The sequence below is a fragment of the Corvus kubaryi genome, unplaced genomic scaffold, assembly GCF_017639235.1.
Source record: "Corvus kubaryi isolate FWS band 111438036 unplaced genomic scaffold, C.kubaryi_AGA036_p1.0 136, whole genome shotgun sequence".
NCBI lineage: Eukaryota > Metazoa > Chordata > Aves > Passeriformes > Corvidae > Corvus > Corvus kubaryi.
The window spans coordinates 406,088-433,354 of record NW_024580670.1 but is presented as its reverse complement, the minus strand read 5'-3'; the positions used below and the strand labels follow the sequence as shown (position 1 = coordinate 433,354).

Genomic DNA, 27,267 nt, shown 5'->3' with positions numbered 1-27,267 from the left:
GCTGTTAAATTTGACTAAGTGGGGGTTGTTGGATCTCACTTCAGGGCAGCAACAGCAGCACAGCATTGTTTTATTGCCAGACACTGAAATGCATCTAGTGTTCTGTGAAGGTGAACATAATCCTTTCAGAAGTTCAGGGGATCTAGTTTGCTGTAATTTTTTTTTATTTAACTTGTTTCATGAGAGAAGGTGGGCAGAACACCACTGACATGGAAGCCAGAGGCTGTTTGTTATTGAAGGAGCAGAGTATCTGCTATGAGGCATTTCCTGAGTTCCTGCAGGTCAAACACTTCCTGCCTTTCCCACCTTTTAGAGGTGCTGCACCTGGTTGAGTTCTATTTGGAAGATGGCATCACAGATGAAGAAGCTGTAGCTCTCATTGATCTTGAAGCTCCAAGAGCAAGTAAAAGAGAGAATAAATGGCAAGAGATGATGAGTGACCGTATCCTTTTGATTAGAATTGGTTTCCAGTCCTTTTCATAGGGAAGTATTAAACAATTTTGAGTTTATTTTTTCCCCTTAGGTTTAAACCTTTCTTTTTGTCATATGACTGATGTAAGTACAATTGCATCTTGCTTCTTCATCGTGTTGGTATGACAACCAAAGTATGGTTTAACTAAACCTAACATTGTGAAGAAGCTTTTCCATCAGGACAGTTTATTTCTGATCCTGTGCAATATTTATTTTTAACCATGGAATGCCATGCTTCACCTATTCTGTGTGAACTGCTTTCTGACAAGGATGGGGGGAATCTGGAGTGCGTTGCTTCTAATTAAGAGCTTCCTTTAGAGCCTGCCTTCTCTCAGCCAAGGGAAGTAGCACTTCACAACTTTGGTTTGGAATGCTTTGGCATCCAGAGCTCCCAGTTGCTGGGGAGGTTTACAGAATATGAGATGTAGAGTAATGCACAAGAACACACAAACTCTGACTAAAGCTGCCCAAAAATGTAATTTCAATAGATTGCTTCCTTTGCTCTGTCATCTGTGGACGGGTAAGAGCTGATGTCATGCCTGGCTATGGTCCGTCTTGCTGTTCTACAGCAGCTGCAGTGATAAACTTCCCCAGTCACTGGAAATCCCAGCAAGGCCTTCTTGGTGCTTTTTATAGTGGCCTGGGCACTTCCAGTTTGAGATACTCTGAAGCAGCAAGGGTACTGGTCCTGCTGGGATGCTTCCATGGTAAGCAGAGCTAGTTTTACAGGAATTCTTGTCCTTCCTTAAGACATGCATCCAGATGCTCAGAGGTTGAGGCTTGATGACAGTACAGATATTATTGAGGATGATGATCCCTTTACAGCAAAACTGAGCTTTGAGGTAAGAACTGTACTAGTATCTAGCAACAGAAATTAATACAAGATTTTACTTTACAAAGCTGCTCTTCTGGTGTGTGTGTGGTACAAAGAGAGCTGCAGAGCAGGGGACTGGGAGCGGGATGACACTTGAGACGCAAATGGACTAACCAGTCAACTCCTCCCTTAAAAACAGCAAACAAAACCCCTCAAAAACAAACAAGCCAGGAAAACCCACACACACAAAAACCCCAAACAAACAAACACAAACATCACAAAACAACAAAGATTTTAAACTAAACGTTGCTGGAATTTTGTTTTCTCACTGTGCACTGGTACAGCAGCAACACACACCTATAGAGCAGGCCTTACTGTGAGGGTTTCATAGAGACTGAGCATGGCTGTTATTTGCAAGGAGGGATGTTAAAGAGGTAAGAGAAAGCTCACTGGAAACAGACGTGGCTGGATGCTGCTGTCACTGAAGGTTTTGATAAAGCTGACTGGGACTTTGGTGGGACAAGGCTTGGGCCAGTTCTACATTAGCTTCTTCTACTGAATTTAACTTGGCTTCTTAAAACAACTTACAAATCCTCAAAGGGCCTTGCAGCTGGTAACAGCGATTCTTTGCAAATGTGCTCTCGTGCAGCAAGGAGGCTCCGAGTTTGTCCCAGTGGTGGTGAGCCGTGCCATGCTCCGCTCCATGAGCCGCAGGGACGTCCTGATCAAGCGCTGGCCGAGGCCGCTGCGGTGGCAGTACTACCGCTCGCTGCTGCCCGACGCCTCCATCACCATGTGTCCATCCTGCTTTCAGGTAGTGTTCTCATGGAGAGGCTGAAAAAATAAATGAAAAGCCCTATCCAGAACCTGATGGGTGAAACAATGCTAATCATTGAAACCTCATACTCTAAAATGTACTGAGCAAATTCCTGAATGAGGTAGAGACAGAGTAGTGAAACCCCAGCTCTGAGTTGTGTGCTAGATAGAGGAACAGCTGCCTTCGAAGACTTGGCTGTAGCTGAATTTGAGAAGTTGCCCTGACAGCAAGTCAGAGCCTCTCAAGCAAACCTTGGCTGACCAACAGAAGCTGATTTGTATTTATTTCCTTTTGCTCTGTCTCTCTGACTTGCAGCCTGATCTAGCAAGGAAAATCAGTCAGTGACTGTTATCTTGTGATTCAGTCCTGCTCCTGCCTCACTCAGAAATTACTTTTTGAAATGCTGGAATTCAGTCATGTTTACTTACACAACTGTCTAATTGTCTATCCTTTTGCAAAAGTAGTTAATGGGTTTGTGCCTTCTCAGCAGCACTGGCAGAGGTCTGTGAAGTGCTTGCTGCTCTGTTCCAGGCTGTAGCATCTCAGGTGATTGAAACCAAGAGGACCAGTTCTCTGTGGTGGTAGTTCCAGAATATCTGTGCTATTGAGCAGCCATTGAGCTCAGTTTGCATTTTCTTGGAGCAGGGTACAGGCTAACTTGTCTTAAATCTGTTCCTAATTAATAGATGTTTCACACAGAAGACTATGAGCTCCTCATACTCCAGCATAATTGTTGTCCATTCTGTCGGCGGAGAATAGATGAGTCAAACCAATGAAGAAAACCAGTCTTTTACCTCAACAACAGACTCCCCTCTTGGCTTGGCAAAACACTTCTTAGATCTAAAGAGCTTTCCTAACAACTTAGTTATGTCATCTTGTCCCATTTTGTATGTAAGAGTGGAACCAAGTTGAAGAATTGTAATTGTTTTTTTTAATTAAAATGTCTGGTTTTTGTGAATGTGCTCTGCATTTTCCAGGCAAGCAGCTGAAGTGCCACAGAATTTTACAGGAATGTTTCTAGGATCACATTCAGCCTTTAAGAAACTGGTTTTACTCCAGATTGTGCTCCTTATAACACACCAGTTATTGACAGATCTTCAAATAAATGGGACTATTTTTCACTATTCGTTGTCTCAGAATTTGCTATAATACCGATGCTTCTGGTCTTGAATTTCTTTTTCCTTTCTATTCCATTTAGGCAAGAACAGCATTTAGAGTTTAGAGCCCTTCAAATATAATCTGAAGAGTTCCACTGCTCTTGGCACTGGGGGCATCTCACAGCCACCCTGGAGCAGGTGGTGGCTGAATCTATGTGGAGTTCACCTGGTTAAAGTGCAGGATGTCAGACTGTGGTGCTGCCATGGAGGGCCGTGCTAAGGGAGTGCTGCTGAGCGGCGTGTCCCCAGTATTGTGTCAGTCCTGAGCCAAGGGCAAGCTGTGTGTGCAGGTGGGAGGGGACAGAGCCGCTGCTCTCTGCTGCAGCCTCTTGCAGAGGCACGAGACACGGGGGGCATCAGTCCCAGGCAGCACCCGAGCCCCCACGCTGGCTTGCTCTGCCTACAGAACTGGGCAGGAAATAGGAGAACAAAAGCCAAGAAACTCCTGTGTTGAAATAAAGACAGTTTAATAGCTGAAGCAGAGCTCTGCGTGCAAGCAAAGCAAAGCAAGAAGGAATCTATTCCCTGCTTCCTGGAGAGCAGGGCTCAGCGTGAGTAACCGTCACTTGGGAAGGCAAACACCACAAAAACATCCTCCCTTCTTCCCCCTTTCCCCGAGCTTTTATTTAGGAGCACAACATCATCTGGAGTGGCACACCCCTTTGGCCAGCTGCCCCAGCTCTGTCCCTCTCTGTTCCCTGCCCTGCTCTGGCCTGTTGCTGAGGGGGACAGAGCAGGGAGAATGGAGAGCCCAGTGCTCAGCCCCAGCTGCAGCAGCGGCCTGTTCCCAGTGCCGGTTTAGACACCAACACACAGCCCCCCACGCTGCTGGGAGGGAAGTGAGCTCTGTGCCAGTAACACCAACGCACCCCCGGACAGGGGAATCTCACGAGGATGGTCACGGGGTCATTCCCAGCAGCGGGAAGATTCATGTAGGTAACCAGCTCGCCTGGGGCTGGGAAGTGATGTCTCTCTTGACTTTAATCCAGTATAAACTGCCCGTGTTGCCATGAGTTCTGTTGTGATGGCAGCCTGTTTGTTCCAGCCTGCCTTTACCCTGAGTGGGAAAGGACGTGAGCAACTGGCTGAGGTGGTTGGTGCTGGCGGAGCAGCTCCCACGGGAGCAGCACTTTGCACGTGAAACGGGATGTCTGTCTGCTCGAGTTCCTCTGGAAAAGGAGACCCTGCAATCGCACTGCCGGGTTTCCGAGTCCCTCAGTGGTTCCTGACCAAGTTTGCTTGATTTACCACTTTAAAAACATTCTGTTCTAATTACAGCTCATCTGCTTTCTAACTCAGCTGTCACTGTTTGCAGTGAAGACTCTGCTATTGACATGGATAAACAATGCTGTTTGAGATGGGAGCCAGGGTGGAATTCAGCTCCTTCTGGAACTGAGCTGGCTGTGCAGAGCCAGTGGGAATGAAAAATTATAAAAATGAAGAGAAAGGGTTTACTGTGACACAGATACAAAATGGACCAAGCAAGGAAGCTTTTTTTTTTTTTTAAACAACTCTGTGAATGCAGTCTAGCTTTGAAAAGTGTTTTGGGCTTTCTGGGCAGAAACACTCCACATGTCTCATACATGATGAAGGTGTTCTAGTCCAGGCTGCCCTATGCCATGGAGCCTGCCAGCCAACTTCATGCTGAGGAGTCCCTGGAGGCACAAGAGGTCCCACCACGGCACGTTGGTTGGAAGGTGTTGTGAGCAATTTGCCCCGTTCCTCTGTCTCACTGCTGCCTGCCTGTCCCATTGCTGCGTCCAGTGGTGACGCACGCCAGCCCTAAGCTTTGCACAGCAGCTGCTACCTCAGCAGTGGCTTATTGCATCAGCTTAAAGTGTTTAAGGAAATAAACCTTTAATCCCTGTGTGCCCAGGTATGAGTGAAACAGCTGCATTTGCAGTTAGAAAGTGGCACTGCTTTGGCCTTGGCAACAAGTGTGAGAAATTAATTGAGAGGGACTTAGGGTAAGCAGTGTGTGTGAGGACCTGGTGTTTTCATGTTAAGGTGAAGGAAGACCTTTGGGACTGTCCAGAGACTGTGGCCTGCATTGGGCTGCCAGCAAGATCTACCCTAGTCTGTGGTGCCAGCACTTCAGCTCCTTCCACCTTCCCCACTTAGAAGGCAGGTTTCCCAGCTTGGTCTCTGCTCTGAGTACAGTGCTTTGTGCATTTTTCCATTAAACTTATTGCTAAACTAACCTACAAGGAACATTGGTGAAAACTAGGCCAGGACTGGAGGAAGTTCATAAGGCTGAGAGGACATGAACTGCTGCCCACCTTGCACCCATGAGCTCCAGCAGCTCTGGTACGTCCTCCAGTGCTGGATGAGGCCCTTGAGTTCACCTGCTCCTGGCTGTGAGGAACCCTCCGCTCAGCTTTCAGTGCAGCCAAAACAGCAAGGGGAGGTGGGTGCTCAGCTCCCTTCCAGCCTCTGTCACCTACAAAGGGGCAGAGCAAAGAGTCTCTTTGTGCTCATTTCCTGTCGTTTTGTCCCACTGCCTCTGAAAAATTAAGAAAATGTGTAACTCAGCTGCTGGTTGGCACAAGGAATGTTTCAAGCACAACTGAGTGCATAAAGTGGTGAGCCAGAGAGACAGAGAGGACATGGAAGGCTCCAACAATAGCCTTCCCTACGGAGTTTGATGATTATGCAAGGTTTGAGGAGACCGAGGCTGTCTGTCAACCAGCATATGAAGCTGAGTGTTGGCTTCAGCTCTGAACCTCCCAACAGTGCCCTGGTCCAGCAGCCTTCTCAGCACTGTTGCAGAATGATTCCAGTCCAGGAGAGATGGAGTAGGTTATTTACTAGGTGTTACCAATGTAGTTGGCATGACCCAAATCAGATACAAAGACAGGCACAGAGGTGATGGCACAACTCGTAACCTGCCAGTGGGGCCAGTGTTTCATGGCAGTGGTCAAACAGCCAAATCCTGAGTAGAGAGGTGACTGGAGCATGTGGAAGGTTTGGTCATGCTGCCTTCTGCAGCCTCCCACAGGGACTGGCAGTTACGTGGCGATGGCTCTCTGGTGGGGACTGGCTGGTCTCATAGACCACATTCCCCTTGTGAGAATGGGGCTGGGACTCCCCTCTGTCACTGAGGGACCACACCACACCTGCCCAGCCCAGCCACCATTTGCAGCCCCCAAACCCACTGTCCTGGGATTTGAACTGCCCACATCCCTCCTGTTAGCAGGGAATGGGAAGGGAGAGCAAGGCTGTGTGAGTGGAGCTGCTGCCTGATTTGAGCCCCTCCAAAAGAATGGTGCAGTGCAGAGCTACCTCTTTATATATGCGACCATGAGCTGTGGTCTCCAACAATGACAGCACTGGCCAGAAACTGGTGTCACCTTAACACCTTCCCAGGAAAGCCAATTATCCAGGGATGATTATGATTAATAATTCTCTAAACCCTAATCGTGCTGACACCAGTGCCTGGAGCTTACCCTGGGGGCACTTTATAAGAGGTGCCCTGTGGACGCGAGTGTAACTGGTTCCTTGGGGTGACAGTGAAGGCTGAGAGGTGGCAGGAGCTCCATTTCAGAGGCGATTTCCTCCTTGCACAAAAGAACTCCCAGAGTAAGAGCAAAAAACGCCTCACAAACTGCAACCATGAACGGGACAGAAGGCCAAGACTTCTATGTGCCCATGTCCAACAAGACTGGAGTGGTGCGGAGCCCCTTTGAGTACCCCCAGTATTACCTGGCTGAGCCTTGGAAGTTCTCAGCACTGGCTGCCTACATGTTCATGTTGATTCTGCTCGGCTTCCCCATCAACTTCCTCACGCTGTACGTCACCATCCAGCACAAGAAGCTCCGGACGCCTCTAAACTACATCCTTCTGAACCTGGCGGTTGCTGACCTCTTCATGGTATTTGGAGGCTTCACAACCACTATGTACACCTCCATGAATGGGTACTTCGTCTTTGGAGTAACAGGGTGCTACATCGAAGGCTTCTTTGCCACACTGGGTGGTAAGTTTTCCAAATATTCAAATGTCTTCTGTCAGGAATTTCCCCAGATTGTGGGAGTGGGAGGGAAAACACGCAGATGATCTTGGAAAAACATGGTACCTGTAATGTCCTTGACCTGCTACTGATGTGAACTGAGGCCACTGCCATGTTTCCAGGTAGGAGCTGAAGAAACTGATAAGTGACACTTTTTTTTTAAACTTTATTTTGGGAGCCACCTGCTCAGTATCCTGAGAACCACAGTGCAGCAGTGAAAAGCAGCCAATGCCAGATTTTGCAGTTGTTGGATTTGCGCATCTCCTTGGCTCACTTTCTGACTCAAGAGATGACAATGTTTTCCTCCCATTTTGCAGAACTGAATCTGCCATTGGCTCTGGTGTGGTGCATGGTGGTACGGGCAAGCAGAGCTGGCTCTCCTCCCCATGCCAGCCTGGTATGGAAACAAACATGTTAAACAGAAATTGTGTATCTAAAAATGCCCTCCTCCATTCAGCTCAGCCTTCAGCCACAGCTACTGTTCCGCTGGTTTGGTCCTTGTGCCACAAGTTTTCTGGGAAGCTGTGGGTAGTGAAGGGAAATCCTGGGATGACGGGCACTTGCCGCATCTCAGAACGTGACCACAGGCTTGCAGATGCAGGTGCTGTCTGGGATGAATGGTGGGATCAGCCATGGATCTCAAAACATAGCAGCAAAGTGGTTCCTGTGGGTCAGCAGTACAGTAAGAAGGGGTCTTCTCACACTGACCTACCACATCTGGCCTTGACCATTCTTCATTTATCTTTCCAAACCCTTGGTGGAGATTAAGCTGCTGCCAGGAGTTGTCCTCAGGAACATCAGTCTGAGGAGGCCTCATGCTGCCATCAGGGTGTTTTTCTTTTCCTGTTGCTCAAAGTCCCTGTGTCCCTTTCCACCCCTCTCCCCCGGTGCAGGTGAAATCGGTCTCTGGTCACTGGTGGTCCTGGCTATCGAAAGATACATAGTGGTCTGCAAGCCCATGAGCAACTTCCGCTTCGGGGAGAACCATGCCATCATGGGCGTTGCCTTCTCCTGGATCATGGCCTTGGCGTGCGCGGCTCCCCCACTTTTCGGCTGGTCCAGGTAGGGAAAGCGTTGGACCCAGCGTCGGGGCTATGGGAGCCTGGCTGGTGGCTCATCTGTGGCTTCCAGCCCGTTTCCTCTGCTAGGTGCTGACCTGCTGGGCTCACCTTGCAGGTACATCCCCGAGGGCATGCAATGCTCATGCGGGATCGACTATTACACTCTGAAGCCAGAGGTCAACAATGAATCTTTTGTCATCTACATGTTTGTGGTTCACTTCACGATCCCGCTGTTGATCATTTTCTTCTGCTATGGGAACCTGGTTTGCACTGTCAAGGAGGTGGGTACCTGCCGGATGCAGTGGCCATAGGGCTACCGCATCCCCAGTGCTGGGAAGGGGCCCACACCAGGCTCAAGAACGGTGACAGGGAGGGCCCTCCAGGGGCCAGCCTGGCCATCCATGAAGAGGGAAATAGCAAACAACTCCAGATGTGCAGCTTGACTACCGTGAGCTCTGACCCTGTGTCCCTACCAGTGCAGCACCCACTGGTGCCATTACATCTCTGTTCCCTTCTGCCTGCAGGCTGCTGCCCAGCAGCAGGAGTCTGCCACAACCCAGAAGGCAGAGAAAGAAGTGACTCGCATGGTCATCATCATGGTCATCTCCTTCCTGATCTGCTGGGTCCCCTATGCCAGCGTCGCGATCTACATCTTCACCAACCAGGGATCGGACTTTGGGCCCATCTTCATGACCATCCCGGCATTCTTTGCCAAGAGCTCCTCCATCTACAACCCCGTGATCTACATCGTAATGAACAAACAGGTAACTGGCAGGGTGCCAGGCAACTCCTCTTTTGTGTTTCTCTTTATAACAGCCGGCAGAGAGTTACAGCATCTCAAGGTGCCAGTGGTCTGGAGTGGGGGTTGTTTCCAGCAGATCTAGTCCTGGCACGTGGGAAGCTGACTGTGCAGCTCATCCTTGGTGTTGCATAAATCTTACAAATGCAAGGCCATCTCACCTGAAATAATGCAGGTGCTGCATGGAGGAGGAGCCAGGACTGGAGCAGGCAGGACTGGCAGTAGATGGGGTGGGCAGCAGACAGTGGGGCAGGAGGCTCCATAGGCATAGTTCCTCCTGCACCGCAGTACTGGGGACTTCCAAGCAGCTCTGCTGGGCTTAAAGATGGCTCTGCAGCCAGAGCTGCGTGGTGTCTAGCTGCCTCACCCCGGGCTTCCGTCTTTCCCAGTTCCGTAACTGCATGATCACAACCCTCTGCTGTGGCAAGAACCCACTGGGTGATGAGGACACGTCTGCTGGCAAGACAGAGACCTCCTCCGTCTCTACCAGCCAGGTCTCTCCTGCATAGGCCCCACAGGAGCAGCCAGTCCCTGGGGTGCCACCCTGGGAGCACAAACTTAGCCCCGCCGCCGCCACCACCTGCCCCTGCTTCACCATGGCCAAGGCCCTGTGGGGCGGGCTCCTCGCTCCTGGCACTAGGAACCCTGGGAACAAGGCTGAAAATGTGTACACACGTTTTGTAATTAAAATGCAAAGGCTTAGCTCCTCTGGCGTAAATCCATGCATTTCTGTTGACTTGCTGAGAGCTCATGCCCCTTCTCTGAGTGCAGACTGGGTCAGAGAGCTCTGCCATGCCTGGGCCATGGCAGAGCTGTCCTTGCCTCCCTCAACCCACCTTGACACCCCAGCCAGGGCACGTTCTGCATCTGCTGCTGCCGGGGCCGGAGCTGGGGCCACTTTCTGGCTCTGTTGCCAGAGATGGATCCTAGCCAGTGCTGCCCAGCCGCTCAGCCCCATCACACTCTGGCTGCCCAGAGCAGGTTTGGCTGCTGCACAGTGCCCTGGCTCTGCCAGATGCTCCCAGCTCCAGCCCTGTCCCATCTGCCAGAAGTCCTGGGAGGCACTGTGACTCGTCTGGGGAGATGGGACAGATACTGGTGCACGGGTCCTGCCTGGCAGGCAGGTGGCACAGAGGGCCCTGCCAGCACAGCACAGCCGTGTGCGGCCGCAGCACTCAGGGACAGCTCGGTGCTCAGTCCTCCAGCACTGGTGCAGCAGCACACGGATGGAGTTTGCACCCTCAGCAGCAGCTCTGCTCCGTGTCCCCCAGCACCCCTTCCCTGCAGTCCCACCTCTCTTCCTTAGGCATCTTTGGACCCCTAGGGCCATCTCCCCAACGAGCTCCCCCATGCCCCTCCCCATTTTGGCTGTGGTCAGTTTGGCCTCGGCCCAGCAGGAGGTTTGGGGCAGCTCTGGTGCTGTTCAGGCTTGCCGGGCGCAGGGCTGATCTCCCCCCACGCCGCAGCAGGCAGGACCCAGCAGCATATGGCTCAGCGATGCCGACATATGTTCAAAGCACTACAAGATGGCATATTGCAATTGTAGCAGTGTTCTTCATTTTTATTTTTAGTTCAATTATACAAATAAGATGTTTTTCTCACTGTTCAGTGTTATCAACATTTGAAACTATTTTTGTACATTATTATCCTCTCTGATTTCTAATCCTATGCAGCTTTGCAAGGACTAATAGGGAACATATAGAGCCCATGCGAGTTAAACCCTTAATAAAGAGCAATTTGCAAGTACAATTCTCTCATTATTTTTTTTATCGATACTTCTGCATATTCAGTGAAATCTAAAGATTAGCGTTTTATGAATAATTCAGTGTTTAGGCTGATGTCTGATTCATATACTTCAAATCTGGGAGGTGGTTTTGGAGGGAAGAGGAGGAAGGATTCAGTGTTTATTTGCTGTCCGTGAGGCTGTGCTCCCCAGGAGTGTGGTGATGCCTGGCACTGTGGTTCTCCTGCCTGTGCAGGACTGGCCCTGGCACAAGGCCTGGCCCCGAGCCCACAGGCTGTCTCCCCAGACTGTGCCACCCGGCTGCTGCTCGTGGTGCTAGGGGCAAGCAAGGGTTTGGGACCCTCCTGCCAGCTCAGCCAGGTGCCAGAGGCATCACAGAGCTACCAGAGAGGTGATGGATGGATCCAGGATGAGGAAATGCACCCAAACCTTCTGTGGTGCCAGCCCCAGCAGCCCTCCTGTGCCCCCAATGTCTCCTTCCTGGGGAATTTAGAAATGGACTGGAAATGGAGCAAGAAACAGGCTGGTGCTGGTCTGGGGGGGAGGAGAGCATGTGGGGCTCCAGGCAATGGGTCTATCTCCCAGCTCTGTGCTCCAGACCTGGCTCCCACTGGCACTTCAGCCAGGATCTGGCCCTTGGGCTCGAGAGGTGGGTGCAGACCTTGACAAGGGTCTCCATGGGCAGCGCTTTGCAGGTCCATTGCTGGGTCTGCTGAGATGGCCATGAGCCCGTCCTGCCATCAGGTAATCCTGCTTTACAGCTTCCTCATCTTTCCAACTGACAATGCACACGAAAGCCTGTGAGTCCCGCATGAAGAGGGCAGTCCCCAAAGTGGGGACATTTGCACTGTTGCTACACCAAAGAGCCATTGGCGATTTACTCAGGTTCTCCTCACAAGCGCAGGTGCCCACACGGAGGAGTCATGGAAGTGATACGGCTGCCTGTGTCCAGGGCTGGGAGTGTTCTCCCTGGAACATGGTGGGATTCAATGGGCAGGGGTGAATGGTTGTCCTGCTTGTGATGCCTGGTGATGCTGGGGGAGAGTTGTTCCTCCTGCCTCCACTGGCTAACCAAGCAGCTCTTCATTTTCCTCCTCTCATGTGTGGAATCTTCCCCTGCCCGCCCCCCCATCATTATCAGAGTCCCATTTCCCAGTGAGGCCATACTTGGTGAAGGGAGACAGCACATCCGACCAGCACACTGGCAATGGGTCTGTGTGGGCCCCATGCTCTGGGCTGGTTCCCTGTGCACTCCACAGCAAGTGTTGTCAGCCAGCTGGAATCTCAGCCCCCCAACACCCACCCAGCAGCAGGCAGACACCTTTCTTCTGCCTGTTCAGGGCAATCACCCTGCAACCCCCCCCCCATCTCTCATTCCTCTCTGAACCCTCTGCTTAGGTGTGCCCCTTCTCTCTAGTCCCTCACAAAGCTTTGGCAAAGGGCCTTCAACTTCCAGACCCCGACTCCCACCAGGGCTTCAACCAGAGCAATTAGCAGCTGCCAACAAGCACCTGCGGCCAGGCTGCTCATCAGATAAATTGGAGGGAGGTGAGCTAGGTATGTTAGTAGGGTTTCTGGTGCTGTGGGTAGAGTTGTCTGTGCTTGCTTGGGTTTGTGTGCTGCCATGGAGCCTCAGCTGGGTAAGGGGTCTGCAAATGCTGTGGGGTCCTTCAGAGCTGGAGCTTGGCTATGGCCGTGGTTGGGCTATGGTGGCTGTGGTCCTTGGGAGGCTGCAGGGATGAGCAGGGTTGTGGCTGCTTGGCTTCTGGGGCTTTGCAGCCCCTGAGGGTGTGAATGTCTTGGGACTGGACTCCCATCCTAAATGGTGCCTCTTTCAGCAGCCAAACCCGCTGGCATGGCCCAGTGCTTTCGGGCCCAGCACCCTCCAACCCTGCAGATGGTCAAGGAGGCACTGCGGGCCCATGATGAGAAGAAGGGTGCCTCAGTCGTTGCCATCAAGCGTTTCATCCTGGCCAAGTACCCCACTGTGGACCCCATCCGCCTCAAGTACCTGCTGAAGCAGGCGCTGAGCAAGGGGCTGAGCTGCGGGGACCTGGTGCGGCCCCACAACTCTTCTTCTGTGGGAGCCACTGGCACCTACAAGGTGAGCAAGGGCTGCTGAAGCCACAGGGCTGGGGACTGAGGTGCTGCCTGGCCCTGTTGACACCCCTCTCTCACCTCCAGCTAGCCCTCAAGAAGCCACTGCACAAGCAGCAGGTGGGCCAGGCAGATCCTGACAGAAGGCAGGCTCCAAAGCCAAGACAGAAAGGGACCACCGAGGCCTCTGTGGCAGGAGCACAACAGCAAGGTAAAGGGCTGCTGGTCCTGTGAGCCAGCTCACACTGCCTGGCCCCACCTGCACTCATCCATTGCCCTTCCTCTGCAGGTGCCGCGAAGCAGAAGCCAACAGCCACAAAGCAGCAGCCAAAGGCGAAGCCTGCGAGTGTGAGTGGGGGCCAGCAGTGGGGTTGGGTGGCTCATGGCATGGCAACACCCTGAGGTACTCTCTTCCCTTCCCTCCAGGGCCAGTCACGAGCAGCAGAGAAGCCCAGGAGCGATAGAGCAAAGCACCCTCGAACTGCTGACCGGCCCCGGGCTCATGGCACAGGGCCTTCGGAGCCCCTGAGAACTGCCAGCCACCACCAGGCCCCCCGAAAAGGACACTCAGGACCCAGCGCAGCTCTGGCTGCTGAGAATGCAGGAGGGGGTGAAAGTGACAGTTCTTCAGGTGCTGGGGTGAAGGGGCCCCAAAAGGCCCCCAGGGGAAAGAGCAAGGGGAAGGTGCCCAAGGGGGCACAGCAGGATGCCCCCAAGGCACAGGCAGGTCAAGACCAGGCAAGGAAGCCCCGGGTGACTCCAGGAGCTGGGCAGGGGAAGGCCAGGCTGAAGAAGGCAGCTCCCACAGCAGGGGACAGAAAGGCTCCATAAGGAGCTTAGCCCTGCTTCAGCTGGCCCCAGGCCCTTGGGGTCTGGGCTGGTTTCAGTCCCTAGGACAGGTTTTAACTCAGTGTTCTCCTCATCCTAATAAAGCTGCTTTACTTGCCTCATGGAATGGCATGACTGTTGTGGGTCCCTGTCCCTGCACTTCTATCTCTCAGTGCCAAAATCCCTTAGCCCTGTCCTCAACCTGCATGGCATGGTGGTGAGCTGATGCTGCAGGTTTCAGCTGCCTTGCTGCCATTGCTCTCTCTGTCCCCATACGTCCCCAGCTGTGGTGCCAAGGGGATGTTGGGCTTTGGGGGCTGTGTGTGTGCAGGCTGGCAGTGAGCTCTGGTGCCAGGTGATGGGCAGGACCCTGGGACCCATGGTGATGCCCCCAGGAACAGAGAAGCTCAGGTTTGGCCAGTTCTGTTGTGGAACCATGGTGCCCACAGCCTGTGTGAGGTGTGCAGCCCTCTGTCCTCCTGGCTGCCCTTGCACTAATGCCTGGCTGAGCTGGGATTACAGGAGCACCAGGGCAGCAGGTCTGGGTGCATGCCATGGGCAAGTCTCTCCCAGCAGAGGTGAAGCAGCCTGTGCTTTAACTATAATAAGAAGAAGGTAGAGTTGTTTTAGGGCTCAAAAACCAAGTTTGGGGTGTTACTGTAGCCTCCAGCTTAGCTCATGCTCTTATTACCTGTCTGTGACACAGTTCCCACCTACAAACCTATCTCGTGAGCTCCTGTGGGTCTGTGTATCACACTTTCATTTAATAACTTCAATTGCCTGAATTTCTCTTGCTCTGCCCAGAGCAGAGCCCTTCTGAAGGTCATGCTGATCATGTAAAGGGTTACAGTCCTCCTGGGCAGGAGAAAATAAGTGGAAGTAAAACTCTTTCTAAAGAGGATTTTGTTAATCTGCAACTTGCCTTGCCGTTGCCCTCCAAGGCTCCTGGCCTTGCTTTGGGGCTTAAGCAAGAGCTGAGCAAACTAACTTCTCTTAAACTTCAGCCTTGACTGTGTTGATCCATCTTTAATGGAGCTGGAACTCGTGTCTCCACAGGGACAGGGTGGGGAATGTGGCAATGTAACTGAGCAGAGTTCACTGCTTTCTCAGATGGGGGTGGCCTCACAGAGCACCACTCACCTTTGTCGCAATGTCCCCAACAGCGGCAGGCAGGGGCTGTGTCCTCCCTCTCAGCAGCCACCAGGTGTGAAATGCAAAGCTCTCTTGCTTTGAGAGAGCCCAAATAATTAAATGGCTGGATTTAGCTTTGCAAAGAATCAGCTTCCTAGCAGAAGAAGAAAATCCCTCTGGTGTCTGGAAAGCACAGCTCTTATTAGGGGAGGGGGAAGATTTAGCAATGCCATGGTTATTAAGGGCCCTGGGCCACAGCTGGTGTTGGGGTGCTGAAGCTGCAGACTCGAGTCTGGCAGTGCAGGGAGGCACTGGCTCCTGGGGCTGGGGAGAGGCACCTGACAGAGGTGAGGGTGCCTGGCCTCAGCTGCTTCTGTGGGGTTACTGATCTTCATGTGCACAGCACTGGTCAGTTCAGGTGCTGTTGTCCTCACGCCAGTTGTCCCCTCCCGTGCCTGGTCCTGGAAGGAACCATTGCACTGGCTGTGGGAGTGGTGTGCGGAGAGCCCCGAGGGGTACAAACCTGTCCTCACTGGGCTGCTGACCCCACACATGGTGTCTTGCATGTGCAAAGCTTGTCTGTGCAGGTGTCTTCCATGTGTGTCCTCCCCATGTGCTTGGTAGGAACTGCACTCCACAGGTTCAGCACCTTGTTTTATTACAAAGATAGGCTTTTTCAGGAGTCTGCCACTTCCACTACACAGCAGGTAAGGGCACTACACCCACAACACGTGCCAAGGTTTAAAAACATCTTACAAAGGGCTCAGAGGTTCAAGACAACACTACAAACCCTCTGCTGAAGTTGTTCCTTTAAATGGTTGTAGCAACTACTTTTTCTCTCTTTTTTTTTTTTTTTTTTGGCTTTGGAAAAAATTAAATAGAACAATAGCTCCAATACATGGCCCAGCCACAGCACCTGGAGGCAAACTCTACTTACTCCTGGCTCACCTGTATCCTTTCCCTGTAACAAACAACATGGGTCTACAGCTCCATGGCCCTTTCCCTGCCTCCAGCCAAGATCAACATTCTCTGCTACCTTGGTTCTTCTTGCCCTGGCCTTTCCTATGCTGGGCCTGCCTACATCTCTGGCAGCTATTCACAGTTTCTAAAAGAAAAAAAACATCAAGAAATTTTTGTGAAATCACTTTCAAAATAAAATGTAGCCCAGCTACATTCTTAGAGTTTCTATTCTGAAGCCACATCCTCAGCAAAGACATTGAGACCTCCACAGTGTAAGTACTTTTTCTGTAGTTCTCTTTAAAAAAAACTTTGATCTTCCCCTTTCCCTCCCCTCCCTCCCCACCTTTTAACATATTGGATAAAGTCTATTGTTTGTTTTAAAATAGATATCTATGTACACATACACAACTCTGATGTTCTGGTTTCTGACAAATGTGGCATTACTGGAAATGATGGAATGGAGACCACCTGTCCATGGCAGTGAATCACCCAAGAGTTTTGGTGGACAGTCATCCAATACCAGACTGCATCCTAGCCAGCTGGATGACTAATGAAGGCTTCCCTGACACCCTCCTGCAGTGAGGTAGTAACTTTGTTTCTGTCCTATATGGCAGGTCAAACCGCGGTGGCTGTGCTGGCTCAGCCCTATGGGCAGGAGCCTTTGCCCGTGCAGGAATGCTGGCTTTGAACACGTAGCATGGGCATCCAGCCTCTACAGGGGGCCTGTGTGATGCTGGACAGGAGAGCAGTCATAGCTCCCCGGGCTGTGGGAGGGAGAACAGGCCACCAAGCTGGCTTGGGGGTTGCCCCAGTGAGATGCTGTGGGGGCGGCACTGGGGTGTCTAGTCTCGGACAAGCTCCATTTGTCTGCCACAGGGACCTTCTCCCTGACCCCAGCCTGAGCTGGGGCACTCTCTACCATAGTTTGCAGCTCTGGGTGCTGGAGATGCTCTGCTGGCCTGTGTCACTGCCAGGGGTTGGGTCCAGTGCCTCTGCCTTTAAGGGCTGAAAACAGGCTGGCCATGCAGCAAGCCCCACTCTCTTGGCTGCTCTCAGGTACCAGCCACAGGGCTGGGCCCAAAGCAAGCAGAATAAGCTGCTTTAGGAGACACCTCTGCAGCACTGGCCTCGTGTTTAGTGATGGTCACAGGGAGAGGCAGAGACAATGCTATCTGGTGTTTGCCCTGCGTGTGGCTTGAGGCCACTGGCAGAGGGGCTGTCAGCAGGTGCTGGCCCTATTGGCATGAAGGGTGTTACGGAGGCTGAGGTGGGGCAGTGCCAGGGACACATGTGGAGCCAGTGTGGTGGGGCAGGAGCAAGGGCCACGGTCCTTCCCTCACCCGCTGCATGCAGTCTAGGACCATGCCTGTGACCAGCTGGCTGGGTGGTAGAATGTTCACCTCCCCACCATGCTCCAGCTCGCCATGCATGAGAGACCAGAACCCAGGAAAGGCAAAACAGCCCTTCTCATGCTAACACAGACTGTGCTCCCTCCAGCTCCCAAACAGCTGTCTCCATGAGGGATAAAGTGCTTTCACCATGCCTTAGCTGCTTGGGAAGCAACTGCTTTGTCTTAGCCCCGAGTTTCCTATGTTGCCCAAGTCTCAGATGGAGGAGTGGTTATGTTTACATATACAGTACAAAAATTAAAAGGCACAAAAATACACAGAATGCAGCAGATAGTGAACAGCTGATAAGAGTCCCTGGTGTTGGAAAAACAAGGATGTTGGAGGGATGGAGTGGGAGCTCAGGCTGTGATGGTCTTTGCTGTCTGTGGTCATTACTCCCTGAGGTGACCCTTCTGCTTTGTGTCTGTTGTTCCAGCCTCTGCAGCCTTGTCCCGAGGAACCACGCACAGGGATGCATGGAGTGCTGACTGCTTGGGTGCTGACCAAGGGGAAAGTGGTGAACTGAGCTTGCCACAACTGTCATGCCTCCATTTCTGGCTAGCAATAGCAAATAAATTATGGGTGCCACAGCGCAGACCAGAGGAGTTTTAGCTGCTCGGAAAGGTGTCTTGTGGCTTCTTGAGAGGTGGGGGAAACTTTTAGCCATGGCCAGGCCCACCCCATCCACAAGGCTTATCTGAGTATGACCAAGGTCTGCCTGTGGCTGAAGGCAGGTTCCCTTGTGGCACTGTGCTGCAAGAAAGGTCACTTCCAGGGCTGCAGCCAGCCTAGGCTTCACTGCAGGACTCATAGATGTTGTCCTCCATGAGTGCAATCACTTGGTCAAATTTGTGCTGGAGCTGGGTGCGCTTTGTCGTGGGGTTTGCATCCAGGGCGGCCACGATCTGTGGGAGACACAGGCAGGCAGAGTGCTGAGACAGTGTGGGGTGCCCACCTGCCAGCCCAGCTCCCCCCACCAGACCTATGGAGCCCAAATCCCAGCCAGAGCTCCAAAGGGGAGAGCCCACCCCTGCCCCACAGCCCCTGTGCTCACACCCTCGGCACCCCTGCTGTCCTAGGGTCCCTGGTCAGGGCTGGCAGTGGAGTGGTATATGACAAAAAGGCACTGCTATAATGGAGCTGAGGGCACAGCACCAGCCCACAGGTTACAGGGGGGCAGGAGCCAGCCGGGGCTGCTGCCTTGGTGGGGTGGAAGTTATTTTGGGGGTGAATGCTTTGCTCTCCTGAAAGGGTCTACACATCTGGCAGCCCTTCTTCAGCCCAGCCAAATACTGTTAAGATCAGCTGGGAAAAGCCAGCCTTCTCTTCCAAGAAGTTACCAGCCAAGGGACAGAGAGTAGGTGCATAGGCATCTATTACATCTGTACTGCAGTTATGCACACCCTGATAATCCCTGTTCTGTGGGACTGGATACAGGTGTCTGCCTGTGGGGTTACCCCTGCAATGGTTCCTCCTTTCCCAGGCAGGCCAGAACCCAAGTGCCAGAAAACCCACTCACCTGGGAGCGGTATCTCTTAGCGTATTTGTATATCTCAGCCATGGCAACATTGGTGTTGAACTCATTTCGGTATTTCTTTATAAAGACAGAAAAAAGAGAGGAGAATATTAGCAGGATGGAGCATGTGAGTTCCAGCACAGCCAGCAGGCACCGACTACAGTAAAAGCAGGTTTTGCCTGACTTTACTGTCACATTGTTACAGCTGGATTTTTAAGGAAGGTGCATTTGCTTGCATCAGGGTGGGTCTTGGTCTTTTCAAACCAGCTGTAAATACCCATGCTGGGCAGCACTGCATATCCCTCTGTGCCCAAAGCCATTTCACAGGAGGGGGCAGCACATCAGCTGCACCGCAGAATATTGACAGAAAAATCTTGCTTGGTGCCCAAAGCTAAAACACCCTGGGGAGAAGGTTTGATTTTGAGGAGCCTGCGGTGCATCACTGGCAGGACTCTGATCTGAAGTGTGGCTGCCAGCTCCTGTGGCTGGTACCAGGGTTGGCTGCCAGTGGCTGCCTGGGACTCAGAGCTGTCCCTGGCAGTTGTGCCTGGGAGCCAGCAGGCTGGGTGGCTGCAGGACTGCAGAGATCCTTGCCTGAACTTCCTGGCTTTTGGCACTGAATTTCGCTCTCAACTCCCAGTGGTACCAGAGCTAGTTAGGCTCAAGCAAACTCATGGGTGTTTACTGCAGCTCTGGCAGTAATTGAAGATGCTTGGAATTAGGTCAGATGAAATTTGTGTTTGGAAGTTTCAGGCAAAATGTCCTTTCTTGTGTGCTCCTTCCAGCATCTAAGCAGTAGCTGATTGCGACCTATGTGCATTCCCTGCTGTTGCCAGGCTCCAGCAGGACACTGAGCCGGCAGACTCAATCCCATCCCCTCCACCCCCTTACCCGTGACTCCTCCGCGAGGTGGGCATTCATCTCCTGCTCACTCAGAGGGGGCATGTCGTGGATTTGCTTGTAGTATCTCTGCACTATCTTCCGGTACTCGGGGATCTCCTTGGCATACAGCAGTTTGTTGGTTGGGGAGTCCTAGAGTGAGGGTGAGACACCGAAATCAGGCACTGTGTTGTTCCTGGCTGAAAACATTATCCTGTGTGCCTGACGAAAGCACTGATAGGGACCTCGGCTACAGCTGGGCACAGGGAACAGCTTCGCCTTTGGTCCCAGCTGTCACCGAAGTGCGGTACAGGACAGCAGCGAGGCACGAACAGCTCATGGCAGAAGGGCTGAGACAAATCAAGGATCTGTGGATGGGCACCATGTGCCTGTGCAGCCGCAGCACCATCCCGCTGCCCTTCATCCTTGTGTGAGCTGAACATCCATCAGCTCAATGCCAGAGAAGGGAGTGAGGGGTGTGTGTTTTAATTTGCAGCAAGTGCAGGCTAAAAGCATGCCCATGGCCAGGCAGGGTGGCTTGCTGCCAGGTGATGCTCTGCAGGTGAGGTAGCATGCCCATGCCAGATCAAACACTTGGGCTCTGTGGTGCTGTGTGTGTGGAAACTGGCAACAAGGGAAGGGCTTCTGCATGTATTTGCTAGGGTTTCTTGAGCAGCCACATTGATTTAAGCCAAAGAACAAAGCCATCTTACAAGTTGAACTTTGTCAGTTGAAATGTTGCTTTTGCATTTTTCACGTAGCTTTGATTTATTTTGCATTGGCTAATCCAGCCTGCCTGGCCTAAATTGAGTGCATGTAAAGTAATTAACGGAGAATACTGAGTTCTCTTGATTAATGTCAGCTTGGACACAGCAGCCTTAACCTCCCAGCCACACAACTGGGTTATGCCAGTGGAGGCACAACCCTGCTGCCTTCCTTGCAAACAAAGAATGAATAATTTTAACCTCAAGGCAATGCTGCCCTGCTGATATCATTACCCCAGGAATGAACTTGGCTGCCTAGCCTCATGTTGCATCCCCAAGGGGAACCGCCCCAGGCTTGGGGACACCAAAGGGAGTGAGATCACCATGTCCTGCCACCAGTGTGCGGGACTGCTCCCCAGTGCTCTGACAGGTGGAGAGGGGACCTGTGGACAAGAGGGAGTGGTGGGTTCTGCCTGTGGGCAGCATACTTGGCTGTGTCAGGCAGGAATAGGGGAGCCTGGGGTAACTCCAATCTGCTGCTGCAATCTGTAGCTTGGCTAATGCTGCAGGGGAAACAGAAAATGGGCACCAGATCCCACAGCAGTTTATTTTCAAACCCAGTGACAAGGCATTATGAGAATATGGCCAACTTACAAAGAGCCTGCTCATAGCATTATATTCTTTTTCCTTGGAAACACAAAGGAAAACCATGCTGCCTCTTTTCCAAGTTATTTTTTAATTTGTGTCCGATTTGTCTCTATTACGAAGAGATGGGCACTGGTTTATTAACTGCTTGTGCACTGTAGATGTATGGACTGAGTCTGCTCTCACATTTGCAGTATTGAGAGCAATGTGCTGAAACCAAGGGAAGAATCCAGCCTGGAAAAGGCTCAGTGATACACTGTGTGTACATGCAAACTGATTTTTATGCTGAGGATTTATCCTTCCCACATTACTCAACAATTCATTCACTTATGCTATTGTATTCCTGAAAAATGTTTCCATCTGCTGTCTGACTCCAGCTGACCCCTCTTCCCCTCATCTGCCACTTGACAAGGACAAATTGTAGGTGTTTCATAACACATGCAAAAAAAAAGACCAAAACCCAAACAAACAAAAAATCAAGCACTCATTAGATCTTCCTCCAGCATTAGCCTCTCCCAACAAAGGCTTCCTGCAGCTCTGGGGCTGGGGGCGTAATGCCCACCCCCTCACTGCTGGCTGTCCCCCAAGTCACACACTGTCACCACCAGTCTCTGGGCTGGGGGGACACTGGGGGTGAGTTACAGCATTTCTTAATAAAATTTATGTCAGGAAGTTTCAAATGTCAACACCGTGCTCAGCCAAGGCAGCAGGAGAAAAGAGAATATGCACACGGGATGTCTTACTGCTGGCCAGCCCTGTGGGACTGTGTGTGCAGCCTGAGGGTGGGAGATGGGACCCGGCCCATGCAGCCTGGCGTTTGCTTGGAGCAGGCTCAGCTCCCCCCTCAGTGTGCTGAGCCCACCGGCCTCCAACCACACATGGTCACTGTGCGATGGACACGCTGCATGGGAGGAGAGCATCAACGGTGGCTGTGTTTGCCAGGTGCCTTCCATGTGCTGATGGATGGTGTCACTGGGATGGCCCTGGACAGCCTCACACCTCCAGGTGAGCCAGGCCTGGGCTCTGATGCCTGGACAGGCAGAACCTGGGTTCTCAGAGGATTGGCTCACCTCCTGGGCTTCTCTCTTAGGTGAGAGGTTGTGCAGAAATCACCAAGAGCAATGACTGAAGCTTCACCTGGAGCTACATCATTTTCCATCCTGTCACTGGGAGTTTATGTTGTCCCTCAGCTACTTTATGGGATCATTATGCTGATGATGTCCCCTAAACCAGCCCTGACTGGGCGAGCTGGGCTCCCTGGTGGGGTCTGTCCATGCCCCATGCTGGTGCCCTGAGCAGAACTGGCCCCCACCTGTGCTCACTGTTCCATGTTATGCCCCTGCCTGAGACAATAGCAGAAAATACTCATCTGCTCCAGCACCAGCTCAGCTAGGTCAGGAAGCATTTCAGACACGGTGCTGAGTCAGCAGGCACTGTCCCATGGCTGCAGGACAGCTCATGGAGCTGATGGGTAACCCTGAGCACACAGCCCAGTGGTTGGTCTCCCCCACCCTCAGAGCCCCCCAGGCTGGGGGCCCTGCCTTGTGCTCATCGTGCCTATGACTGTGCGTCCTTGATCCCTGGCTACTGTTTGTGACAGAGGAGGTGCAAATTTCAAGCTTAAACCTGAACAAAAGGGTGGGGAAGGGAGGGGAAAACGCACCCCTGGAGACAACCAAAACTCAGCTGCATGAGCCCCAGCAATGGCTCCAGCCAGCCATGGGAGGGCGGCTGGGCTGGGGGGAGGCTGGGCTGGTGGCCTCCTGCAGTTCCTGCCCACCCAGACTGGTCCATGTCTGTGACTGCCTGAGCAGGAGTGTGGTGCCCTCGCTGGATGTACCTTGCCCAGCTGCAGGTCGGAGAGTGAGCAGGCATCGATGAAGGCCTGGGCGATCACAGACAGACAGGCGTCGATGTGGTCTGTCTTGTCAATGTCAAAGACGAACTGGGGGTTTTTCAGGATGTTGACCCAAAACCTCAGCGGTAGGCTGCAAAGGGAAGGATCCAGGGACATGCACCAGATGAATTTTTGTGTACCAGAGGAAGAGGGGTGGAAATGCAGGAAAGATGACGATAGAAAGGGAGTAGTAGAGAGGAAAGCTGAGGAGATGGGTTCTGCTATTTAATCACCCCCTGTAGAGACCCTTGCCTTGACAGAGGGGCAGGCACACACCTTCATCCTCAAGACATTTTTTCACGCTGGAAGATGTGGCACGGACAGGTGATTGTACGTACAGCCTTCTCTAGGCACACACATGCCCCTGCTCCTTCAGCAGCTCTCAGCAGGCCCAGAGAGGCACCAGCAGCTTTGCCTGTGTGGGTCTGTTGAGTCAGGCTTCCCCACTTGCTGCTGATTGGAGCAATGGTGTCACCTCCTTTTCCCTCTTTACTGACAGTAACCATCATCTGGTTCTGATAGTGAGCCTGGCCCCACAAAATGCATGTCATGTATCTTTTTTTCTGCTCTCTCATAATTTTCTCCTTCAGTTATTTCACTGCTGATTTGGCCACAATACAGCTTCAGTCTATTGCTCACCCTTCCTACCCTCCACAGCAGCTAAGAAGTGAAAGTCACTCTAAGTCTTTGCTCTACAGGCCAGTGAAGGTAGTAAAGAGTAGGCAGAGCTGTTGCCCAATGGTTGTATCTGCATGCCTGCTCTCCCAGTAAAATTTGGTTTTAATTTTCACACTTTGGGCTGGAAACAGTTCCTGTCTCCGCAGTCTCCAAAGTGCTGAGCCTCTCCTTGACACTCTCTCCAAGCTCCCTGCTCTCTCAAATCTTCTGTTTTCTTTCCTCCACTATTTCCCCTTCACTTTGGCTCCTGCACCCCATTCCTGCTGCTCGTGTCCCTCAGCACCACTCAGTCTAGTCCCACTGCTGCGGCGCTCACCAGCATGCCACTGTCACAGCACCCACTCCCCGAGTCCCCTGAATACCCTGGAGACTCACCTTGGTTACAGATGTGAGCCAGGAAAACCGCCACTAAGGGCTGAAAAGGCAGAAGGCAAATGAAAAGGATCCAAATATGCTAGTTTTAAAATTTCCATGACCTTTTAAGATATGACATGGTTTCAGACTGTCTCAGATCCCCAGTGCTTGCAGCTAACACTATTGGCTGTCTCACATCATCCTGCTTCTCCTTTCATTATTTGTGTGTGCCAGTTCTTTCTGCCCTTTGTCTGCCCATGCCTCCTCTTTCAGCTCACTGTTCCCCTGAGCTTCATATTTGTTCAAAGCTCTCCAATCCTGTGCTTGGCTTCATCTTTCACAGCCCTCTCTGCCACCCTCCCTGTTTTCCAAGTCCCTCTTCTACTTTTAGCAACCTAATGATTAGTCCAGGACACCGGGGTTTTGCAGCTCCTGCTCCCAAGAGATGGAAGGAAGAAAAGAAGGATTTCCTTTTCCAAACCTGTTGGTCTTCCAGATGTGCAGAGTATCAGGGTCTGTGATCCCTCTCTTCTCTGCCTGCTCCTCTAGGAAGTCAAAGAAATACTTCACAGCCACGGGTGGTTTATCGTCTCGGATACTGAGAATGGCTTTGAACAAGTCATCCAGGAACTTCTGGAGTGTGCCCTGCAGGACAAGGACACGGTGGACCCTGGTGAGAGCAGCAGCACCCAAACCCAGGAGAACAGTGGAGGGGCTGTGACTGCTGCACACAAGAGGAAATGCTTTGCTGCCAGTTGGATAAGTCAGAAGAGAAAGGGGATGCTGACGCAGAGAGGGAACGGTTTGTTTGTGGATAGTAATATAATGAACTTGCATTTGGGGTTAATTTCTTTTGGCATTGAGATTTTCTTTCTTACTGCTGGGATCTCACATCTGTGCTTTTTCTGTACAGCACAGACAAAGAAGACCAGAGACTGCTGGCCATCCCTGTGATCTTTTTTTCAGTGAGGCACCATGCTGGGATTAAAGATGGGCCAGATCTGACCTCAGATCACACAGACATTTCTCTTGCTCCCACAGCTGAGCATCTCCATCTCCTGTCCCTGCAGCATCTCTTTCTGGGGACATGGGTTCAGGTCTCAGCTATGCATTGGAAGCCCTGAGGCAGCCAGAATTCCTTTTGTCTGCATGGCCCCCAGTCCATCCTGGGGAGAGCATGTGGGGCATCACACAGTAGCAAGGATGAGCTGGGAAGCTGGAGGGACCCTGAGGAGCCTGACAGCCTCCCTAAACATGCTCCAGCCATCCAGGACAGGATTCCCACTGCCTTCTGGGAGCAACCAGCCCTGCAGTGCTCCTTCCCTGGAGCAGGCTTCTCCCTGTAGACCACGAACAAACCCACCTGCCAAGCACGGGGGCAGCCCGGCTCCTACCTTGGTGGAGAGTAGCCTTGTCAGGTAGATTTCTGGAAGGACCTTCTTCCTATGGCTCTGTCTGTGGGACTTCTTATGTTCCACTGATTCATCAGTTGGGAGAACCTGGTCCCAGATAAAGCACATGGTCAGAGCACTCTTCCCTGGAAGTGTCACACTAAATTTTCCTTTCAGCAAAGAATTTCAACCACATATAAAATTCAATTAAAAAGCAGTTACTGCTTTATAACACACCCTTATATGGCTTTAAAAAAGTGATTCATAATACTCAGTTTTTCTGACATTTGTTTCTCCTGTCTCTTTATTGCCTCTCTCACCCTAGATGAAGAAAATGAACCCATCCATCTCCCTTTGCACATTAGCCTGCTTGCCCCCCTGGGCTCTCACACCCCTGTCTGGGCTGTACCTAGGGCTCCCAGAAGCAATGCACATGGCTTCTGCAGAAACCAGCTTTGCTTGGATTAGGAAAAAGCACAGTACATAGGAATACTGGCTTTTTCAGAACACAAATTAATATTCTGCTGGTCAGGTCAGTGAATTACTCTCCATAATGACAAAGCAAGCAACTGACGTCCATCCTGGCATTGTTTCACATGTGAAGAGTTGATTTCCCATCCCTTCTCCCTCCTTGCTCTGCATGTGTGTGTGCGTGCATGCTTCTACTTGAGCATGGAAATGCTTGCAGAGAAAAAAAACCACCTCAAACCAGGCTATAAAATATTGTTGTTGTCCGTAACACCTTTTTTCATAACAGCTTTTAGCAGCATTTAGCACTTTGCGCTTCCAGCATGGTACACCAGCAGGAACCCATGGACCTGCTCAGCCCGGGAAACAGGCAGAATGCCAGGAGCTCCCAGCAGGTGACTCAGCCAAGGTGTCACTGGATGCCACCACTGACACTGTGCCATGCCACGCCACACTCTGACTGTGCCCCTGAGCTCTCTGTGGCTGCCAGCAGCTCCATCATTCACAACCATTTCTCTGCCATCCTGGTAATGCTTGATCATGTCCCTCAGTTTATCTACAGATCACCTTTCTCGCCTCTTTGAACCCTGATGAAGAGAATTAACGAGCCCTGATCCAGCTTGTTCACCACATCTGACACTACAGCCCACAGATGTAATTTAAGTTAATATCTGCAGCCCCCACAAGCAGCCATCATCCCTGCAGCCAGGAGCAGGATACTTACCAAGTGGAAGTACTTTTCAGTGTCCAAATCCTTCACTGTGAAGAAGAAGAGAGACACAGTGGCTCAGCCAGAGGGTCCAAGCTGAAATCCACCCCACTCGTGATCTCCATGTCAAGAGGCATTTGAACCCCAAGAACCTCAACACCGAGCTGGTGTTCTCACCACAAGTGATCTAAGTGTTTCTCCTTGGTTTGGAGTTGTTTACTGCGTTATGGGGCACGTGGGAGGTACCCTAGGAGGTACTTCAAGGGGGACCTGAGATCTCCCAAGGGATGTTTTAAGAGACACTCAAGAGGGCATGAGAACAGGATGAGCACAGGGGCACTCCTGCACCCTGACCCTGCTGTGCCCCACGCTCCCAGCATTATTCCGAGCCTCATCATCAGGGCAGCTCAGTCCCAAGCAGCTCCTCACCACGGCAGGCAAAGGACTCCTGGAGAGCCAGGCTCTGTGCAGACAGCCTAGAAACAGGGTTTGAAATTCCTTGTTTAATGTGGATTTTTGTCTCCCTTGGTCTGTTTTGACTCTGCACAGCCTGAAACCTAGAAATGCACTGGCAAGAGACTGAATATATCTAACTGGGAGGGAGAAGATTTTCTCAACCAAGTGGTTTCAGATTCTTCCTTTTTCTCACTCTGTCAGCACAGATTGGATGCCAGCCCCCAGTGAGGGTGCGAGATGGAAGCTGCAAACACCTTGAGGGCTGGGAGAGCACCCTGCACCCCATGATGCAGAGGG

General features: G+C 51.8%; 4 protein-coding genes across 7 annotated transcripts in view; 3 read left to right on the top strand and 1 right to left on the bottom strand.

Annotated features, from left to right (window-relative positions):
- The window catches only part of IFT122 (intraflagellar transport 122), a 31,725-nt gene extending 28,499 nt beyond the window's left edge, over positions 1–3,226 (top strand). For 2 of the 3 annotated variants that reach the window (XM_042012972.1, XM_042012990.1), the window contains 4 exons: positions 314–442; positions 1,234–1,313; positions 1,935–2,099; positions 2,789–3,226. In XM_042012972.1, coding sequence (XP_041868906.1) covers positions 314–442; positions 1,234–1,313; positions 1,935–2,099; positions 2,789–2,878 — 464 coding nt within the window. In that variant the 3' untranslated portion in view covers positions 2,879–3,226. Of the gene's footprint in view, positions 1–313; positions 443–1,233; positions 1,314–1,885; positions 2,100–2,788 lie in introns of all 3 variants that reach the window. The other variant, XM_042012982.1, reaches the window with a different exon arrangement.
- Positions 3,227–6,742: 3,516 nt separating this feature from the next.
- RHO (rhodopsin) lies at positions 6,743–10,874 on the top strand. The gene is made up of 5 exons (XM_042013001.1): positions 6,743–7,232; positions 8,159–8,327; positions 8,442–8,607; positions 8,851–9,090; positions 9,515–10,874. The coding sequence occupies exons 1-5, from the start codon at positions 6,872–6,874 to the stop codon at positions 9,632–9,634; spliced, it is 1,056 nt and encodes a 351-aa protein (XP_041868935.1). The 5' UTR covers positions 6,743–6,871; the 3' UTR covers positions 9,635–10,874.
- A 1,047-nt stretch (positions 10,875–11,921) lies between these two features.
- On the top strand, positions 11,922–13,921 carry LOC121657368 (histone H1.8). Its single transcript, XM_042013010.1, has 4 exons — positions 11,922–12,973; positions 13,054–13,177; positions 13,256–13,314; positions 13,393–13,921. The coding sequence occupies exons 1-4, from the start codon at positions 12,692–12,694 to the stop codon at positions 13,795–13,797; spliced, it is 870 nt and encodes a 289-aa protein (XP_041868944.1). The 5' UTR covers positions 11,922–12,691; the 3' UTR covers positions 13,798–13,921.
- A 1,645-nt stretch (positions 13,922–15,566) lies between these two features.
- PLXND1 (plexin D1) overlaps positions 15,567–27,267 on the bottom strand; it is a 70,432-nt gene continuing 58,731 nt past the window's right edge. For both annotated transcript variants that reach the window (XM_042012948.1, XM_042012959.1), the window contains exons 30-36: positions 26,530–26,564; positions 25,341–25,445; positions 24,428–24,591; positions 22,858–23,005; positions 19,681–19,821; positions 18,793–18,867; positions 15,567–18,178 (exon numbers count right to left, since the gene is read on the bottom strand). In XM_042012948.1, the coding sequence (XP_041868882.1) occupies positions 18,062–18,178; positions 18,793–18,867; positions 19,681–19,821; positions 22,858–23,005; positions 24,428–24,591; positions 25,341–25,445; positions 26,530–26,564 (785 nt within the window). In that variant the 3' untranslated portion in view covers positions 15,567–18,061. The remainder of the gene's footprint in view (positions 18,179–18,792; positions 18,868–19,680; positions 19,822–22,857; positions 23,006–24,427; positions 24,592–25,340; positions 25,446–26,529; positions 26,565–27,267) is intronic.